The 22,553-nt window shown below is 39.0% G+C and overlaps 1 protein-coding gene across 5 annotated transcripts in view; it reads right to left on the bottom strand.

The window, feature by feature from the left end:
• The window catches only part of LOC128692478 (uncharacterized), a 97,242-nt gene extending 75,723 nt beyond the window's left edge, over positions 1-21,519 (bottom strand). Inside the window, exons 1-4 of one of the 5 annotated variants that reach the window (XM_070090040.1) lie at positions 21,234-21,517; positions 16,628-16,745; positions 3,025-3,152; positions 2,323-2,484 (exon numbers count right to left, since the gene is read on the bottom strand). In XM_070090040.1, the coding sequence (XP_069946141.1) occupies positions 2,323-2,484; positions 3,025-3,152; positions 16,628-16,726 (389 nt within the window). In that variant the 5' untranslated portion in view covers positions 16,727-16,745; positions 21,234-21,517. Of the gene's footprint in view, positions 1-2,322; positions 2,485-3,024; positions 3,153-16,627; positions 16,746-17,445; positions 17,483-20,991 lie in introns of those variants that run through there. The other 4 variants (XM_070090039.1, XM_070090038.1, XM_070090041.1 and 1 more) reach the window with 4 other exon arrangements.
• Between the last annotated feature and the right edge of the window lie 1,034 nt (positions 21,520-22,553).

Raw genomic sequence — 22,553 nt, 5'->3', positions numbered from 1 at the left:
CCTGCACTCTGAAGGAGGGGTGTTAATGTTGCAGTTTAAAAACTGTAGTGTAAAGCACCCTTCTGGCAAGACAGTGATGGAGTGAATGATGGTGAAAGTTTTTCTTTTTCGGGCCACCCTGCCTTGGTGGGAATCGGCCAGTGTGATAATAAAATAAATAAAAAAAAGCACTAGAAACAGTAGAATAATCCAAAATGTATGGGAAGCACACGTGGATAATGACCACAACAGCTTGTAAACAATGGCACACTGAGTCTTAAAGTGGCTGGGCCCGCTCAGGCCATATTCCAGACGAACATTGTTGGTTAAGTTTTTCGCCGTCGGTTAAGGCATTTTTTTCTATGGCAAAAAGCACCGTTAGACGAAAATGCCGTTACTTATTGCCGCCGTTAGTTGAGGGTCGACTGTACATAACATGTAGTCCTACGTAGTAGACTGGTAGACAGCAACTGCCCAGGGAGGTACTACTGTCCTGCCAAGTGAGAGTGAAACAGAAACCTGTAATTGTTTTACATGATGGTAGGATTGCTGGTGTCATTTTTCTGTTTCATAAACATGCAAGATTTCAGGTACGTCTTGCTACTTCTACTCACACTTAGGTCACACTACACTTGCATGTACAAGCATATATATACATCCCCCTCCCCCGGGTTCCCTTCTATTTTCTTACTAGTTCTTGTTCTTGTTTATTTCCGCTTATCTCCATGGGGAAGTGGAACAGAATTCTTCCTCCGTAAGCCATGCGTGTCGTATGAGGCGACTAAAATGATGGGAGCAAGGGGCTTGTAACCCCTTCTCCTATATACATTACTAAATTTAAAAAGAGAAACGTGAATTTTTCTTTTTAGGTCACCTTGCATCAGTGTGATATGGCCGGTTTGTTAAAAAAAAAAAAAAAACATAACATGTAGTATATATGTACACACAAGTACATCTGAATATATTTATATGAAAAGTTGAAAATAGGAAGTACAATGCTTGCACTTTAACCCTTTGAAGGTCCAGAGGCCAAATCTCAGAGTGACAGGCAGGGTCCAAGAATTTTTAAAAAAATGTTAGTTATTTTTTCTTATGAAATGATAATCTTTTTCTTAAGGTAATAAAACAAAAAGTATGAAATTTCATCGAAAATTGACAAAATTACGCTCTCACAAATTTTGCTGTTTCAGCATCTGCGATTTTGCCAACTTTGACTCCCATTTTAGGCCAATTACATTATTCCATTCAACCAAATTCTTAGCTATTTCGCTAGTATTACTTCTATTTTATCAACTGAGCACAAGTTCAAAATATTCCAGTTTCAAAATAGGGTCCAGAATAAACAATGCAGGCATTCCTGGCATTAAACTAGCATTTCCTCTGTTTATTAGTTACATTTTCAGGCTTTACAAATGAACTCCATTTTGATTTTTTATTCATATAATGAATTTTTATTCACACCAAAAAATAGATTTACTGTTATGCAATATTGTAATAATTGTATAAATAATATTAGCATATCCACGAACGTATATTAGACCCACCAGCTGATGTGTATTAGATGCGTGATATCACTTGTTTACTCTTGAACATTGGCAAAAATTGAACATTTCCACTAATTTGAGCTCAGTTTCAAGCCATTTTCAGTACTAAAACCAATCAAAATTACCTCTATTTCTGTAATATATCTTTCATTCTATCTATCTATGAGATCAAGAAATCACAAATACAACTGTAAAAAACATACAAAAAAACACTGCAAAGTCACTGTTTTAATCCAAAAATATGGTCTCGGTTTTCTCCTCATTATGCGTTGCGTGCTGCAGTATTTGTTTGATGTGGTGCACACTTACCACATAGATGTATTCTCTCATATCTAGGCCCAAATTTACTGCTTACAGCTTATCTGAGTGAACTGAGCTCAAGCCACAGTTCTACAGCTTGGACCCAGGCTTTAAAGCTGTAGAACTATGGGACGGACCCTCAAAAGGTTAAAGGAGGGGTTTGGGATATTGGCAGTTTGGAGGGACATGTAAACTGTCGTATCTGAGTGCCTCTGAAAAGACAGTGATTATGTATGAGTGATGGTGAAAGTGTTGAATGATGATGAAAGTTTTTTCTTTCTTTTAGGTTTTTTCTTTCTTTTTGGGTCACCCTGCCTCAGTGGGAAATGGCCATTAAAAAAAAAAGTAGAAAATACATGCACCTTTAAATATGTGTGTATACATACACAAAATGTGCATAACCACACATTGCCCTGATTAATACACTGGTCAATGGTGACACACAGTATATGACAACACTGTGGTAGTGTTTTAAAAACTTAAAAAAAAAAAAAACTACCTGTGGAACTTTGCAGAGTCAGGAGCATCAATTAAGGAAACTTTTAAGAGAGCCTGCAACAGTTTATCTTCAACCATCTTCTGTATATCACTATGTGAAGCAGAGCTCTGGTAGTTCCAGCCCAGGTAAGCAATTTTCAGCAGAATTTGTCTTTTGGGATAACTGTAGAAACAGAGGGGCAATGGACTTTTCACATTCAATTGAAAAAAATTAAAAATATTATCAATTGTAAAAGAACAAGATTAAACTGCTTCTATTGCCTATTTCAATGTTTCAAGAGTGGTTTGAGACATTTTCTAACATGAAATTTGAGCTACAAGTACTGAACTAATTAAAGGAGTCAGTCACTTGTTCAAGGGGGAACACTGAACAATATACATGTTCATTTTAAAATTATATTGGTGGGACAAGGCCAATGTGAAATTAAAAATGAAAATACAGTTTGGCTGTATGTAAAAAAATTAAATACAATATACTTTTGCTTTTTTTCATGTGATAAAAAAATTCAATTTTGCTACCTTTATATGGCAAATAATTAAAAGACAGTAAAACTGTCTTTATTTGGTAAAAAAAAATAAAATTTTGCCATCCATATGATATGAATAGTACACTACAGTACTTGTATTAAATATTGCAATAAACAGTTTTTCACCATTTCAGTTTCTTATAAGGCAAGGTTGCAAATGTCAATTATAAGCTCACCATGCAATAGTTTTCTTTGTCTCCAACTTTTGTGTTTCAAACATTTTATGTGGCACAGGACTTCTTGAGAGTAACTGTGATAATTTCTTGTTGTGCTCCTCTAACATCTGTACCTTAGCTTGTAATTCCTGTAAACAAAATTAAATAATCAGTGATGACCTTGTTCCATCAGTCCCTTGCAGACACTGCTAATGACATGCCCACACCAAAATCAGTCCAGGGAAGCCTCAAAAAATGTCTCCACTAACAATAACTGTAGTAACCTACCTAGAATTGCTCTATCATTTACCTAAATCTTTCATGTAGTATGGTACAAAGTTTTTCTGTAAGGCAGTGCAAAACCTGTCTTTCAGCTGCCTTGTTCCTGTGAGGTACCCTTCTTAGATGATTGGCCTGGATATTTCCCAAGCTTAAACCCCACTGAGACCTCTGGGCTTTGATAGAGATATACTATGGGAAGGCTATCAGCCACTCTCAAGGCTTAAGGATGCTATCTGCAAGTCACAGGGAAATTTACCCCATGAAACCCTGAGGAATGTGTTAATCACTTCTTAGACAGTTGAAGGATGCCCTATTTTGTAGTTGTGGTTTCAGAAAAGCTGGCATAATTTAATGATGAGCACTGTACAAGAAATGTGATAACCACACACAAAAAACATGTTAACCACATACAAGAAAAATGGTAACCACATACAAGATACATAATAACTATAATTCTGAATATTTTTCAGGAAGGGTATCTAAGGTGATATATGGCAGGAATGAATAGCCACCAAATTCACTATGAAGTTCAAGTTACAATACTTAGTTATGGGGCTCTTAAGGCTAATTTACAGATGCAGAAGACAATACACATTACCACAAACAGAAAAACATTAAGCAATTGATCCGTTCACTAACCCAGATTTGGCCATTTATTCTTTCTTGATGTGCAACACATCATAAACATCACTTGTCTCCACTCGCCCTGATCTAACTCATTCACACAAGCCTGTTGGATGTTCAAGCCCCTAGCACTTAAAATTGTTGCCCTCCTCCCTCCAACCCCTCCTGGGACAACAACTAGCACTCAAGACCTTCTTCATCCCCTCCCTTCAACTCTTCCTTGGATGACCCTTAGCACACAAGACCTTCTTTAGTTTCCCCTTTGACTTTTCCTGGTATGATCCCTACTCTTTCCCTTCATTCAAAATATACTAGGTGCTGCATGGCAGAAAAGAATAAATGCAACCACAGCTAAAATCCGGGTTAATGAACAAACTGATTCCTTAATGTTTCATCTGTCTGTAGTAACATATGGCTGTTGTCTTCTGCATATGTAAGTCAGGCTGAGAGTCCCATAACAAAGTATGTTAACTCAACCTTTATAGCTCTAATCTTCCACGCCTGCATTTTTCTCCACTCTTTAAATTTGGTTAGTATTTTGGGATGGACGGAAGGACAGGTAGGGGATCATCCCAGGAGTTGGAAGGAGGTGGTAATAGAGGTTTTTTTGAGTGATAGGGGCTTGAGCGTCCAACAGGCTTACGTAAGCAAGTTAGATCAAGCCAAGTAGGAACAAGCAGTTTTTGTGATTAGACGTGCTGTTGGAGTGTGAGCAAGGTAATATTAATGAAGGGATTCAAGGAAACTGGTCAGCCAAACCTGAGTCTTGCAAGGAGGGGAGTACAGTGCCTGCACTCTGAAGGAGGGGTGAAAATGTTACAGTTTAGAGGGCCATCTGAAGTATAATGTGAAGATGCTTTTGGCAAGACAGTGATAAAGTGAATGATGGTCTTTTTTTTTTGTGTGTGTGGGGGGGAAGGGGGGGAATGGGGGTTTCACTGCACCTTGGTGTGAGATGGCCAAGTATTATAAAAATGGAAAGAATTCATAGCACCATCCACAGTAAGAACTAGAAGTAAGAACTGTAAGCTGATGAAAAAATAGAAGTGCCAAAGGAATACAGTGGAACCTCTACTTGCGAGTGTGTCCAAGTGCGAGTTTTTCCAAATACGAGCAGTCGATGGGTCAATTTTTTGCTTCCATACGCGAGCAAAATTTCCACAAGCTAGCAGACCTCAAGGCAGGTTCCTTGACACTGGTGAGGGGCTCTTGCTCTTGATCTCGGGAATTGTATCTCATTTGTTTGTTGGACTATCTTATTGAAACTTGGGCAATGTATGATGGAAAGATGCTTCTTAACGTACACCAAAAATGAAAGAAATCTAAGCATAAATAATGGAGTTCACTTTTCAGCAATTAGCCACCTCTTAGCGGTAATTTCAAATGGTTTTGATGGTTGTATTCTCGTTTTTTTTGGTCTCATTTGATAGAAGGGAAGATATATTACAGAAATAGATATGATTTTAATTGCTTTCACGACAAAAAGTACCTTGAAATAGAGCTCAACTTGGGAGAAATTGTCCATTGCTTTGCTGTTTCAGAGTAAACAAATGACGTCACTGTCCATTCCAATATGCAGTCGTGAATGGGTTGACATTATTTATACAATTATTGCAATAAGGAATATCAGTAAAGCTTATTTTTTTTTTTTTTTTCAACAAGTCGGCCGTCTCCCACCGAGGCAGGGTGACCCAAAAAAGAAAAGAAAATCCCCAAAAAGAAAATACTTTCATCACCATTCAACACTTTCACCACACTCACACATTATCACTGCTTTTGCAGAGGTGCTCAGAATACAACAGCTTAGAAGCATATACGTATAAAGATACACAACATATCCCTCCAAACTGATAATATCCCAAACCCCTCCTTTAAAGTGCAGGCATTGTACTTCCCATTTCCAGGACTCAAGTCCGACTATATGAAAATAACCTGTTTCCCTGAATCCCTTCACTAAATATTACCCTGCTCACACTCCAACAGATCGTCAGGTCCCAAGTATCATTCGCCTCCATTCGCTCCTATCTAACACACTCATGCACACTTGCTGGAAATCCAAGCCCCTAGCCCACAAAACTTCCTTTACCCCCTCTTTCCAACCCTTTCGAGGACGACCCCTACCCCTCCTTCCTTCCCCTATAGATTTATATGCTTTCCATGTCATTCTACTTTGATCCATTCTCTCTAAATGACCAAACCACCTCAACAACCCCTCTTCTGTCCTCTGACTAATGCTTTTATTAACTACACACCTTCTCCTAATTTCCACACTCCGAATTTTCTGCATAATATTTACACACATTGCCCTTAGACAGGACATCTCCACTGCCTCCAACCGTCTCCTCGCTGCTGCATTTACCACCCAAGCTTCACATCCATATAAGAGTGTTGGTACTACTATACTTTCATACATTCCCTTCTTTGCCTCCATAGATAACGTTTTTTTGACTCCACATATACCTCAACGCACCACTCACCTTTTTTCCCTCATCAATTCTATGATTAACCTCATCCTTCATAAATCCATCTGCCGACACGTCAACTCCCAAGTATCTGAAAACATTCACTTCTTCCATACTCCTCCTCCCCAATTTGATATCCAATTTTTCTTTATCTAAATCATTTGATACCCTCATCACCTTACTCTTTTCTATGTTCACTTTCAACTTTCTACCTTTACACACATTCTCAAACTCATCCACTAACCTTTGCAATTTTTCTTTAGAATCTCCCATAAGCACAGTATCATCAGCAAAAAGTAACTGTGTCAATTCCCATTTTGTACAGTATTTAATTCCCCATAATTTAATCCCACCCCTCTCCCGAACACCCTAGCATTTACTTCTTTTACAACCCCATCTATAAATATATTAAACAACCATGGTGACATTACACATCCCTGTCTAAGACCTACTTTTACCGGGAAGTATTCTCCCTCTCTTCTACACACCCTAACCTGAGCCTCACTATCCTCATAAAAGCTCTTTACAGCATTTAGTAACTTACCACCTATTCCATATAAGAACATAAGAACATAACATAAGAAAGGAGGAACACTGCAGGAGGCCTGCTGGCCCATACTAGGCAGGTCCTTTACAATTCATCCCACTAACAAAACATTTGCCCAACCCAATTTTCAATGCCACCCAAGAAATAAGCTCTGATGTGAAAGTCCCACTCAAATCCAACCCCTCCCACTCATGTACTTATCCAACCTAGATTTGAAACTACCCAAAGTCCCAGCCTCAATAACCCAACTAGGTAAACTGTTCTACTCATCAACTACCCTATTTCCAAACCAATACTTTCCTATGTCCTTTCTAAATCTAAACTTATCTAATTTAAATCCATTACTGCGGGTTCTCTCTTGGAGAGACATCCTCAAGACCTTATTAATATCCCCTTTATTAATACCTATCTTCCACTTATACACTTCGATCAGGTCTCCCCTCATTCTTCGTCTAACAAGTGAATGTAACTTAAGAGTCTTCAATCTTTCTTCATAAGGAAGATTTCTAATGCTATGTATTAATTTAGTCATCCTACGCTGAATGTTTTCTAACGAATTTATGTCCATTTTGTAATACGGAGACCAGAACTGAGCTGCATAATCTAGGTGAGGCCTTACTAATGATGTATAAAGCTGCAGTATGACCTCTGGACTTCTGTTGCTTACACTTCTTGATATAAATCCCAGTAATCTATTTGCCTTATTACGTACGCTTAGGCATTGCTGTCTTGGTTTAAGGTTGCTGCTCACCATAACCCCCAAGTCCTTTTTGCAATCTGTATGGCTAAGTTCTACATCATTTAACTTATAAGTACTAGGGTTATGGGCACTCCCAAGCTTCAGAACCTTGCATTTATCTACATTGAACTGCATCTGCCACTTTTCTGACCAAGAATAGAGTTTGTTTAAATCCTCCTGAAGTTCCATAACATCTACGTTTGAATCAATTATCCTACCTATCTTTGTGTCATTGGCGAATTTGCTCATATCACTAGTAATTCCCTCATCAAAATCATTGATATATATTATAAACAACAACGGGCCCAAGATTGATCCCTGTGGAACGCCACTTGTTACAGATCCCCACTCGGATTTAACCCCATTTATGGACACTCTCTGCTTCCTGTCAGTGAGCCATGACTCGATCCACGAGAGCACTTTTCCCCCAATGCCATGAGCTGCCACTTTCTTTAACAGTCTATGGTGCGGAACTCTATCAAAAGCCTTACTAAAATCTAAGTAAATAATATCAAATTCTTTATTGTGGTCAACAGCCTCAAAAGCTTTACTGAAGAAAGTTAATAAATTAGTTAGACATCTGCCACATTGCTCCTCTATCCACTCTATCATATGCCTTTTCTAAATCCATAAATGCAATAAAAACTTCCCTACCTTTATCTAAATACTGTTCACATATATGCTTCAATGTAAACACTTGATCTACACATCCCCTACCCACTCTGAAGCCTCCCTGCTCATCCGCAATCCTACATTCTGTCTTACCTCTAATTCTTTCAATTATAACTGTACCGTATACTTTTCCTGGTATACTCAGTAAACTTATTCCTCTATAATTTTTACAATCTCTTTTGTCCCCTTTCCCTTTATATAAAGGGACTATACATGCTCTCCGCCAATCCCTAGGTACCTTCCCCTCTTTCATACATTTATTAAACAAAAGTACCAACCACTCCAACACTATATCCCCCCCTGCTTTTAACATTTCTGTCATGATCCCATCAGTTCCAGCTGCTTTACCCCCTTTCATTCTACGTAATGCCTCACGTACCTCCACCACACTTACATTCTGCTCTTCTTCACTCCTAAAAGATGGTATTCCTCCCTGGCCAGTGCATGAAATTACCGCCTCCCTTTCTTCCTCAACATTTAAAAGTTCCTCAAAATATTCTCTCCATCTACCTAATACCTCCCTCTCCCCATCTACTAACTCCCCTACTCTGTTTTTAACTGAAAAATCCATACTTTCCCTAGGCTTTCTTAACTTGTTTAACTCACTCCAAAATTTTTTCTTATTTTCATTAAAATTTCTTGACAGTGCCTCTCCCACTCTTTCATCTGCTCTCCTTTTGCACTCTCTCACCACTCTCTTCACCTTTCTTTTACTCTCCATATACTCTGCTCTTCTTATAACACTTCTACTTTGTAAAAACCTCTCGTAAGCTACCTTTTTCTCTTTTATCACGCCCTTTACTTCATCATTCCACCAATCACTCCTCTTTCCTCCTGCCCCCACCCTCCTATAACCACAAACTTCTGCCCCACATTCTAATACTGCATTTTTAAAACTATTCCAACCCTCTTCAACCCCCCCCCCCCACTACTCATCTTTGAACTAGCCCACCTTTCTGCCAATAGTCGCTTATATCTCGCCCGAACTTCCTCCTCCCTTAGTTTATACACTTTCACCTCCCTCTTACTTGTTGTTGCCACCTTCATCTTTTCCCATCTACCTCTTACTCTAACTGTAGCTACAACTAAATAATGATCCGATATATCAGTTGCCCCTCTATAAACATGTACATCCTGGAGCCTACCCATCAACCTTTTATCCACCAATACATAATCTAACAAACTACTTTCACTACGTGCTACATCATACCTTGTATATTTATTTATCTTCTTTTTCATAAAATATGTATTACTTATTACCAAATTTCTTTCTACACATAGCTCAATTAAAGGCTCCCCATTTACATTTACCCCTGGCATCCCAAATTTACCTACTACTCCCTCTATAACATTTTTACCCACTTTAGCATTGAAATCCCCAACCACAATTACTCTCGCACTTGATTCAAAACTCCTCACGCATTCACTCAACATTTCCCAGAATCTCTCTCTCTCCTCTACACTTCTCTCTTCTCCAGGTGCATACACGCTTACTATAACCCACTTTTCACATCCAATCTTTATTTTACTCCACATAATCCTTGAATTTATACATTTGTAGTCCCTCTTTTCCTGCCAAAGCTTATCCTTCAACATTATTGCTACTCCTTCTTTAGCTCTAACTCTATTTGAAACCCCTGACCTAATCCCATTAATTCCTCTCCATTGAAACTCTCCCACCCCCTTCAGCTTTGTTTCACTTAAAGCCAGGACATCCAGTTTCTTCTCATTCATAACATCCACAATCATCTTTTTCTTATCATTTGCACAACATCCACGCACATTCAGACTTCCCACTTTGACAATTTTCTTCTTATTCTTTTTAGTAATCTTTACAGGAAAAGGGGTTACTAGCCCATTGTTCCCGGCATTTTAGTTGACTTTTACAACACGCATGGCTTACGGAGGAAAGATTCTTATTCTTATAAGACCAAGAACTATTAAGATAAAATCAAAGAAAACTCAGATGAGTGTGTATAAATAAACGTGTACATGTATGTGTAGTATGACTTAAGTGTAAGTAGAAGTAGCAAGACGTGCCTGTAATCTTGCATATTTATGAGACAGACAAAAGACACCAGCAATCCTACCATCATGTAAAACAATTACAGGCTTTCGTTTTACACTCACTTGGCAGGACGGTAGTACCTCCCTGGGTGGTTGCTGTCTACCAACCTACCATATTTGTGTGAATAAAAATTACAAATTATTTAAATAATAATAATAGATAATAATAATGATAATAATAATAATAATAATAATAATAATAATAATAATAATAATAATAATAATAATAATAATAATAATAATAATGAAAGAAATCTAAGCATAAATAATGGAGTTCACTTCTCAGCAATTAGCCACCCCTTAGCGGTAATTTCGAATGGTTTTTATGGCTGTATTCTCGTTCTTTTGTTCTCATTTGATAGAATGGAAGATACAGTGGACCCCCGCATAACACTATTAATCCATTCCTGAGAGCTCAATGTTATGCGAAATTATCGTTATGCGAATGAATTTTCCCCAAAAGAAATAATGGAAATCAAATTAATCCGTGCAAGACACCCAAAAGTATGAAAAAAAAAAAATTTTACCACATGAAATATTAATTTTAATACACACAAACTTAAGAAAACATGCACAGTTACATGACACTTACCTTTACTGAAGATGTGGTGATGACTGATGGGATGGGAGGAGGGGAGACTGTATGGTTTTAGTGTTTAGAAGGGGAATCCACTTCCATTAGGACTTGAGGTGTCAAGTCCTTTTCTGGGGTTGCTTCTCTTCTTCTTTTAATGCCACTAGGACCAGCTTCAGAGTCACTGGACTTCTGTCGCACAACATATCTGTCCATAGAGGCCTGTACCTCTCGTTCCTTTATGACTTTCCTAAAGTGTTTCACAACAGTGTCAGTGTAATAGTCACCAGCATGGCTTGCAATAGCTGTCTGAGGGTGATTTTCATCCATGAAGGTTTGCACTTCATGCCACTTTGCACAGATTTCCTTAATCTTTGAAGTAGGCAACTTCTTCAATTTCGCTCTCCCCTCCTCCGAAGCAATTTCCTCAGGTGTAGCCTCTTGCTGTTGAAGTTGATCTAGCAGCTCATCAGTGGTTAGTTCTTCATTGTCCTCCTCCACCAACTCTTCCACACCCTCCCCACTAACCTCCAACCCCAAGGACTTCCCCAATGCCACAATAGATTCCTCAACTGGCATAGGATTCTCAGGGTTAGCCTCAAATCTTTCAAAATCCCTTTGCTCTACACATTCTGGCCACAGTTTCTTCCAAGCAGAGTTCAAGGTCCTCTTAGTCACTCCCTCCCAAGCCTTACCTATAAGGTTTACACAATTGAGGATATTAAAGTGCTCTCTCCAAAACTCTCTGAGGTCACTACAAAGCACCTTTCAAACAGAGCTTTTGTGTACAGTTTTTTGAAGTTTGCAATAACCTGCAGGTCCATGGGCTGCAGGAGAGGAGTGGTATTAGGAGGCAAAAACTTCACCTTAATGAAGCTCATGTCCCCACAAAATCGCTCTGCCAAGTCTGTAGGATGACCAGGGGCATTGTCTAACACCAGGAGGCACTTAAGGTCTAATTTCTTTTCAGTTAGGTAATTTTTCACAGTGGGGGCAAATGCTTGGTGTAACCAGTCATAGAAAAAGTCCCTAGTGACCCATGCCTTATTGTTTGCCCTCCACAGCACACACAAATTAGCCTTGAGGATATTCTTTTGCCTGAATGCTCTGGGAGTTTCAGAGTGATACACTAATAAAGGCTTCACTTTGCAATCACCACTAGCATTGGCACACATGAGAAGAGTAAGCCTGTCTTTCATAGGCTTATGTCCTAGGAGTGCCTTTTCCTCCTGAGTAATGTAGGTCCTGCTTGGCCTTTTCTTCCAAAACAGGCTTGTTTTGTCACAATTAAACACTTGTTCAGGTTTCAGTCCTTCACTGTCTATGTACTTGAATTCATGCACATATTTTTCAGCTGCTTTTTGGTCCGAACTGGCAGCCTCACCATGCCTTATCACACTATGTATGCCATTACGCCTCTTAAATCTCTCAAACCAACCTTTGCTGGCCTTAAATTCACTCACATCACCACTAGTTGCAGGCATTTTTCTAATTAAATCCTCGTGCAACTTCCTAGCCTTTTCACTTATGATCACTTGAGATGCTACTTGAGAGATGGACTGAACACATCGATTCCAGGTTGAGGGACTGATTACCTCAAACTTCTACTCTCCTTACCCATTTCTACTTTGTATTGGACTGATGAAGCCACTATGTGGCGAAACGTTTCTTCAATAAAGATTCCCATGTGTTGCATAAGTGTCTCAATTCTTCAACTTGTCGGTTTTCAAAACCATTCATCATATCTGTTTTTCGTTTATCCACACCAATAACAGTCTCTGAACATCTTCTATCACTTGCGATCTCTGTTTCGAAAGCACAGTTAAACCTTTGGCAAGAACAGCTTCCTTGATTGCCGTTCTCTTGGACACAATAGAAGCGATGGTTGATTAGGGTTTACTATACAACCTGGGCAGCTCGGAGACACGCACTCCACTTTCATACTTAGCAATGATCTCTTTCTTCATCTCCATAGTAATTCACACCCTTATTCCTGTAGGGTTGGCACTAGAAGCTTTCTTGGGGCCCATGGTCACTTATTTTTCAGGTGAAATCACTGTAAAAAGGCTGTAATAATACGAAATGTTCCGATTGTATGCTTGAATGTTACCGCGGAGGCTGGCTTGTAAATAATGTGAACAATGAGGCTGGCTCAGGCCGCATGGATGTGTCTCAGACGAATCGCGTTGAGCGAATTTTTTAGCACTATGCGAGGCAAAATTTTAGCGATAAAATGTATCGCTATGCGGATTTAACACTATGCGATGCCAACGTTATGCGGGGGTCCACTGTATATTACAGAAATAGATATGATTTTGATTGCTTTCACGACGAAAAGTGCCTTGAAATTGAGCTCAACCTGGGAGAAATGGTCAATTGCTTGGTGGTTTCAGAGTAAACAAATGACGTCACTGTCCATTCCAATATGCAGTCGTGAATGGGTTGGCATTATTAATACAATTATTGCAATAAGGAATAACAGTAAATCTTATATTTTTTGTGTGAATAAAAATTACAAATTATTTATATAATAATAATAATAATAATAATAATAATAATAATAATAATAATAATAATAATAATAATAATAATAATAATAATAATAATACATATAATAATAATAGTATAATACAATAATAATAATAATAATAATAATAATAATATGTATAATAATAATTTTTTTTTTTTTTTATTATCACACTGGCCGATTCCCACCAAGGCAGGGTGGCCCGAAAAAGAAAAACTTTCACCATCATTCACTCCATCACTGTCTTGCCAGAAGGGTGCTTTACACTACAGTTTTTAAACTGCAACATTAACACCCCTCCTTCAGAGTGCAGGCACTGTACTTCCCATCTCCAGGACTCAAGTCCGGCCTGCCGGTTTCCCTGAATCCCTTCATAAATGTTACTTTGCTCACACTCCAACAGCACGTCAAGTATTAAAAACCATTTGTCTCCATTCACTCCTATCAAACACGCTCACGCATGCCTGCTGGAAGTCCAAGCCCCTCGCACACAAAACCTCCTTTACCCCCTCCCTCCAACCCTTCCTAGGCCGACCCCTACCCCGCCTTCCTTCCACTACAGACTGATACACTCTTGAAGTCATTCTGTTTCGCTCCATTCTCTCTACATGTCCGAACCACCTCAACAACCCTTCCTCAGCCCTCTGGACAACAGTTTTGGTAATCCCGCACCTCCTCCTAACTTCCAAACTACGAATTCTCTGCATTATATTCACACCACACATTGCCCTCAGACATGACATCTCCACTGCCTCCAGCCTTCTCCTCGCTGCAACATTCATCACCCACGCTTCACACCCATATAAGAGCGTTGGTAAAACTATACTCTCATACATTCCCCTCTTTGCCTCCAAGGACAAAGTTCTTTGTCTCCACAGACTCCTAAGTGCACCATTCACTCTTTTTCCCTCATCAATTCTATGATTCACCTCATCTTTCATAGACCCATCCGCTGACACGTCCACTCCCAAATATCTGAATACGTTCACCTCCTCCATACTCTCTCCCTCCAATCTGATATTCAATCTTTCATCACCTAATCTTTTTGTTATCCTCATAACCTTACTCTTTCCTGTATTCACCTTTAATTTTCTTCTTTTGCACACCCTAACAAATTCATCCACCAATCTCTGCAGCTTCTCTTCAGAATCTCCCAAGAGCACAGTGTCATCAGCAAAGAGCAGCTGTGACAACTCCCACTTTGTGTGTGATTATCTTTTAACTCCACGCCTCTTGCCAAGACCCTCGCATTTACTTCTCTTACAACCCCATCTATAAATATATTAAACAACCACGGTGACATCACACATCCTTGTCTAAGGCCTACTTTTACTGGGAAAAAATTTCCCTCTTTCCTACATACTCTAACTTGAGCCTCACTATCCTCGTAAAAACTCTTCACTGCTTTCAGTAACCTACCTCCTACACCATACACTTGCAACATCTGCCACATTGCCCCCCTATCCACCCTGTCATACGCCTTTTCCAAATCCATAAATGCCACAAAGACCTCTTTAGCCTTATCTAAATACTGTTCACTTATATGTTTCACTGTAAACACCTGGTCCACACACCCCCTACCTTTCCTAAAGCCTCCTTGTTCATCTGCTATCCTATTCTCCGTCTTACTCTTAATTCTTTCAATTATAACTCTACCATACACTTTACCAGGTACACTCAACAGACTTATCCCCCTATAATTTTTGCACTCTCTTTTATCCCCTTTGCCTTTATACAAAGGAACTATGCATGCTCTCTGCCAATCCCTAGGTACCTTACCCTCTTCCATACATTTATTAAATAATTTATTAATTACATATATAATAATAATGTAATACATATAACAATTATAATAGACGGCTTCAAAAGGTTGTCACTAGATGGCAGTACAGTGGACCCCCAGTTAACGATATTTTTTCACTCCAGAAGTATGTTCAGGTGCCAGTACTGACCGAATTTGTTCCCATAAGGAATATTGTGAAGTAGGTTAGTCCATTTCAGACCCCCAAACATACACGTATAAACGCACTTACATAAATACACTTACATAATTGGTCGCATTCGGAGGTGATCGTTATGCGGGGGTCCACTGTATTTACAACAACAAAGAGGGAGTGGTTGTGGCCGCCTCCACCTGTTACATAATGACATATTTTATTCATTCTAGAGTATATATCATGTTTCTATGTTATTTTTATTGTTTTTTATGTCATATTAGATGAACTGTGATATATAAATAAGCCGTATGGATGATATTAGTGAAATTATTCATGAAGTATTTTGCCCGGTCTCCAGACAAACTCGTCCACTGCCGACACCGCCCATGCCACCACATGAATGACATATTTTATTCATTTTAGAGTATATATCAGGTTTGTATGTTATTTATATTGTTTATTATGTCATATTAGATGAAGTGAGATAGATAAATAAGCCGTAGAGTTGATATTAGCGAAATGATTGAAGTACAGAATTCCACTGGAACAGATTAATTGCATTTCAACTAATTTAAATGAGGAAAATTGACTCTGCAAACGAGCAAATCCAGTTGGCGAGCAAGGTCATGGAATGGATTAAACTCGTAAGTAGAGGTTCCACTGTACTATAAAAATATTTCTTCACAGTGACAGGCTGGAGGTATAGCAGTAAGAGTTACAACAGGAAACTTATATGACAAACTAACACTGCAACTATACATAAGTAATCAGGAAATCTGAATTTTGAGCTAAGCTGTGAGCATAACCAAGAACAAATTTTAAAATCAACATAAAAGAAGGAACATGATGCAATGTTTTCAGAATCAAATATTTATAGTACAGGTCCACATCCCTTTATCCAAAATTCTGAAATTCGAAAAGTTCCGAAAACCGAAGTTTTTCTTGCTAAGTGGCGGTGTGACCCATGCTGGGTCACACCTCCACTTAGCAGTGCCGAGAATCATTCTGAAGTTCGAAACAATACAGGGCCTAAGGGTTTCAGATAAAGGGATGTGCACCTGTATAATATTAGTAAAAACATTAAAGGCATCAGCAAAATAATATACATGCACAGTAACTTTTTACAAAGCAAATATTATGCTCAGTGTAATAATGTAAAACAGCATTACTGTAACTGCTGTTACAACACAAACCTCATAAGACATCATTTCTTCCTCCTCAATTTCTATCTTTGGTTTCTTCCTAGGCCTTCCCCGTTTTCTATGTATTCCTCTATTCTTCATAGTTTCCATTTTCAGTTTTTATTTCAATCTGTCAAACAATATTTTTTTAATTATGACACATTTCTTTTGGAAGATTCTAAACAGAAGATGAATTTTGAAAGCATGTAAAAGAACAAAAATAAAAGTAAATGTAGGAAAGAGCAAGGTGATGAAAATAACAAAAATTCTCCCTCCCTCCCTCCTCCCTCTCCCTTCCACTCTCCCCCTCCCTCTCCTTTCCCCTCCCTCCCTCTCCCATGCACGAACACACACAAGCATGCACACATGGGGCCAAGAGCTATGACTCAACCCCTGCAACCACAAAAAGGTAAGTGCACACATTCACCCACAAAAAAAAAGAATGTTGAAACTACAACTGCACTCAGTGTACTTCTAAGTGACTCTTTCCTCATTACTTGTTCTAAATAGTCTGTACATGAAGCTAAGTATGGATACAGAAGGGCCCCGCTTTTCGGCGTTTCGCCTTACAGCATTCCGCTAATACGGCGATCTCAAATTATGATCAAAACTTTCTATACAGCAAGTGGTCTTTCAAATATGGCGCGGGCCACCCGATTTGTTTACATTCTCCATATGCACATCTCTCTATTATGTAATAATAATCACTCTTGGGCACACTAAATGTCTAATTTTACATCAATATAGACATTTTCATTAATCCATCTATGATATTTTCAAAATTATACAAGAAACACGTTACATAAGATATAAACATTTTGTTTATATACTATATAGGTGTGGTAGCCGGGTGGAGGGAAAACATTACGTCACTCCCCTTAATACATAGTAAGTGAGCAAGTTTATTCAGGTATACACAAATATAGTTACATAGATTATCATACATAGCAGCATATGTGTAGAGAACCTAGGATAACCCAAAAAGTCAGAATGACTTATTTTGTTTACAATTTTCGGAATGAATTATTCATTACTTCTCCCTTTGTTTATGATGTTTATGATAGTTGTTAGAAACGATTAAAGTCAGTGAACATGGTATGTCGATGGTAATAATATGGCTCTGGGCCACATTAAATATCGTGTGGCTATGTAGGTTGGTGTAGGTATGTAGCCCAGGTGGAATACATACCTACATTATTATTATAACTGATAATTATACGTATGTGTACCTGTACCTAAGTAAACTTACACACTGTGCTGGCATGCAGGTACACATTAAAATCATTAAGAGTGTCTTATTAGTCTTGAAGATGCCATATTATAATGATAATAATAACACAATAATAATCACTCTAAGGAGCATTAAATATATAAAACGTTAGTATGTACAGACATTTTGCTTAACCTATCTAAATACACCCCACAGTAGAATAAATTAACATAAATATGAGATGTGGTAGCCAGGTGACTTGTAGAACTTGTGGTAGCCAGGCAACCTGTAGGACTTGTGGTAGCCAGGCAACTTGTAGGATTTGTGACGAAAACCAGATGCGTTCATCTGGTTTGTTTACATTATAAGTGGGTGGGGTTGGGAGGGCTGCCATTTCTGGCTACCCATACTTCCCAACCTGACTTCATACAAATAAAACTCACCTCTCACCCTACATTAAGACTACAAATATTTTAAGGTAATTAATGAGTGTACTATATATGCATTTTATTGCTCTATGGAGCTTAATGCCGTAGTAGGTATAAGTGGCCAGGCAGGATGCCATACCTCCCACACAACTTTCTACAAATAAATACTTTTCAGCTCTCACCCTACATTAAGATCATTAAGACTACAAATATTTTAAGGTAAGTAATGCATGTACTGTTTACCTGGAGAGAGTTCCGGGGGTCAACGCCCCCGCGGCCCGGTCTGTGACCAGGCCTCCTGGTGGATCAGAGCCTGATCAACCAGGCTGTTACTGCTGGCTGCATGCAATCCAACGTACGAGCCACAGCCCGGCTGGTCAGGTACCGACTTTAGGTGCATATGCATTTTATTGCTCTAGGGAGCTTTAAGCATTGTAGTATAGTATGTGTGGATGGGGTGGCCAGGAGGGCTGCCACACCTGACTTCTTAAGAGTAAATACTAAACTTTTGCCCTACATTAAGACTACAAATATTTTGAGGTAAATAATGAGTGTACTGTGTGTGTATTTTACTTTTTAATGCCTAGTTTTATTGTTAACTTAATATATGTTAGTGTAAACTTGTTATCTGGCATTTATAAATAGAAAAAATGGAGTTCTGCTTTCTGGCGAAGTCTGCTTCCGGCAGTAGCCTGGAACCTAACCTGCCGAATAAGTGAGGCCCTATTTTTTTTTATTAACACACTGGCCGATTCCCACCAAGGCAGGGTGGCCTGAAAAAGAAAAACTTTCACCATCATTCACTCCATCACTGTCTTGCCAGAAGGGTGCTTTACACTACAGTTTTTAAACTGCAACATTAACACCCCTCCTTCAGAGTGCAGGCACTGTACTTCCCATCTCCAGGACTCAAGTCCGACCTGCCGGTTTCCCTGAATCCCTTCATAAATGTTACTTTGCTCACACTCCAACAGCACGTCAAGTATTAAAAACCATTTGTCTCCATTCACTCCTATCAAACACGCTCACGCATGCCCGCTGGAAGTCCAAGCCCCTCGCACACAAAACCTCCTTTACCCTACTGTATACATAAATTATTAAGAAATGGATTAAAGTTAACCTTTGTGGATCATCTGTCACATATGCCTCCATGAACATGACAAAGTTGATGAATTAGCTAAGTAAGTATTAAATAAAGTGAATGATGAGTATAATTTGGGGTTTTCTAAAAAAAAAAAAAGCCTACGAGGCATTGTCAGAAAGGAACTAGCAAACGAGCTTGAAGAAAGTAGAACAGTACAGATAGGAACTGTGTGAAATGTGTCAGGTTAAACATATCTATGAAGAAAGCAATAAGGTTAGTTGATTGCAAGATGTTACTACTGCTAGACTAAGGCTGGGCTGTATCTCTGGCACTATGGTTTGTATAGAGATGTCAGAGACATAAAATGTAAAGTGTGTGGACAGAGACAGTACCTTACACTGGAATACTATATGTTAGTGTCCAAACATCAAACCTTCCAGAGACATCTCCAGGCAAACCTTACAGGATATGGTAAAATACCTCAGTGTTAATGATAAGATATCTGAAATCCTGAGACTATATCAACATTTTGCATCTACCAGATGAATGAATTTTTTTTTTTTATTGAGATTGTGCTGTATTACCCTAGTAGGATGAGCGCTTGGTTTTGACTATAATAATAATAATAATTGAGACTGCAACCCGGTTATGGCCATTTTTTCCTTTTTTTTCTTTAGTAGTAATAAGATTAAACATTTTGAGATTGTATTCCTTACTATACTGTGTACAACAACTATATGAAGTAATTGTAAAATATGAAATGACTAATATTTCTTTCTAGTGATGTAACAATGCTCAGTGGAGACTAAGCCCCCACTCTTCATAGATCTAAACTTACTCCCCGTTCAGTACATCCACACTTACTACTGTGCAATCTACATCTACAGGACCTTAAACTCCAATATCAACCTTGACCTAAAACGCTTTCTTGATAGTTGTGACAGAACCCACAGGCATAACACCAGACACAAGCATCTCGACGACATTCCCCGTGTCCGACTAAACCTTTACAAAAATTCAATGTATGTCAAAGACCCTAAAATCTGGAACACCCTACCTGAGAACTCTAGAACTGCAGACACATTCATCACCTTCAAAACTACCATTAGAAAACATCTTATCTCCCTGATAAACCCCATCAACTAACTACACGAATACCACCTGGTGGTTCACACTTACACTCACTCACCCATTTGACCATAAACAGAAATATTAATCTCAATCTTAAAATAATGAATCCTGTGATACTCCAATACTGAAACTATGTACTGTGCCAAAACAAAAAGCATTCACATTGCTAAACTTACAAACTAGTATTTAGTCACTTAGCCATAATACCAACTTATCTCATAATTCTGTAACATTTTAAACCTAAGATTTAATATAAGTCTGCCCGAAATGCCTAGCCATGCTAGGTGTTCTAGTGGTACACTCTGTAATTATTATTTTACTACATGTAAACCACACAATAACCAAATTCTGTAAACTCAGCACTGTAATACTTATAGAGAATAAACTTTGAATTTGAATTTGAATAACCAAGACTCACTGTGACCTTCGTAATCCTGTTTTTTTTTTTTTTGCACTACTGCTCACATGAGGTGCACAAAAAACCAGTCGCTCAGGCAGCACAACTAACTAAACTAGAGAATACCTGTAGTTTTCATGGAGGTTTACGCTGCCGATGACTACAGCAGCAGCAGTAGTAATAGTGACTTTTGTTGCTTCCCTGATGTCCGTTTTCACTTGACTTACGTCTGCTTCTTCTTGTATTTATAAGGGTCACTAACAGCTGCCTGCCTTCTTGTCACTTTGACTTTTGGTTTATTCTAGGTAATCTACATATATGTTGCTACGTATGATAATTTGCCTAACTGTATTTATGTGTTCCAATACCTGAATAAACTTACAAACTTCTAAGTCTTCTTCTTGTTGGGTTTATCAGGGCCACTGACAGCTCATGCAGTATCGAGACTGGTTTCTCGATGGTACGAGGAAAAATTGTTGCCCAAGGTTGGGCGATGAGAGAAAAGGAACAAAAGTTCCTTTGTAAATAGAGATAGAAAGTTGAAGTTTCCAATTAGATTTGGTGGACCACCTTGCCAAGCCCCAGCAGAGAGGGACGCCCACACTCCCACCTGAGTTCAGTAACCGGCTTCCCACCCAAGACCGATAAAGAATTTTCCGCAGAGCGGAAAATATGGAGCTGGCTAAAAGGGAGTGCCGGGCTCACAAGAACTTCCACTACAGGGACAGCATCGTGGAGTTCGACCGCGAGGCAGCTGCCAGGTGTGCCACAGGCAGTGTGTACTCAGTTCCTCAAGCTTCAACATCCGTGCACACGAGGGCCTGGGATCTTCAATCAACTTGGCGTCCACCAGGACGCTGACATGTCCCTACGACAGCTCTCCATCGGGCTGCTAACGGAGTCACTGGCTTCTTGGACCTCTTGGGGAGGGTCGATGGTGCTCGTGCAAGCAGCAGATCCCTGGGCAACTTGCTGCTGTTTCCAATGGCTGTCTACCGAGGAGAGAGAGGCACCTAGCAACATCTGTTGTTGGGGCAATGGATGAATTCCCTACTATGTTTGTTAACTGCTCATTACTCTGTAATTTGTCTATGATTGTAATCATGTCATAACGTGTTTATCATTCATTACCTTTGAAACTTGTCATGATTTTGACCAGCTCTACCTGGAGCTCATTACCTTTGTAAATTCTCATGATTAATGTGTTTATGATTCATTACCTTTGCAATTATTCATGAGTGTGACCAGCTCAACCTGGAGCTCATTATCTTTGTAACTTGGTCATGATTATGACCAGATCGAGTTCATTACCTTTGTAACTTGCTCAGCTACTTTGGAGTCCAGTCCCTGGACCAATTATGTACCTCTGTAATCTTTTGACTACCGCCCACAGGATGGGTATGGGGTGCATAATAAACATATTAAACTAACTGGCTAAAAGTAAGCCGATGTACAAGTGTCCCTCCTGTCGAGTGCCCGACGACCCAGATAGATGAGGACAAGCGTCCCAGTGAGAAAGGTGGAAATTTGTCACTGACACAGGCGAGAGAGAGGCGTCCATACCCGACGATGCCTGACGCAGAAGTCCTACGTCTTATCAGTGGTTCATTACTTTGTAATTTGCTCATGACTGTAACCGTGTATAGGAGTGAAGCTGATTCATTACCTTTGTAACTTGCCATGATTGT

Source organism: Cherax quadricarinatus, chromosome 30, assembly GCF_038502225.1.
Source record: "Cherax quadricarinatus isolate ZL_2023a chromosome 30, ASM3850222v1, whole genome shotgun sequence".
Classification (NCBI taxonomy): domain Eukaryota; kingdom Metazoa; phylum Arthropoda; class Malacostraca; order Decapoda; family Parastacidae; genus Cherax; species Cherax quadricarinatus.
Note: the sequence above shows the minus strand (reverse complement) of the source record. Positions and strands in the feature narration are given on the sequence as shown.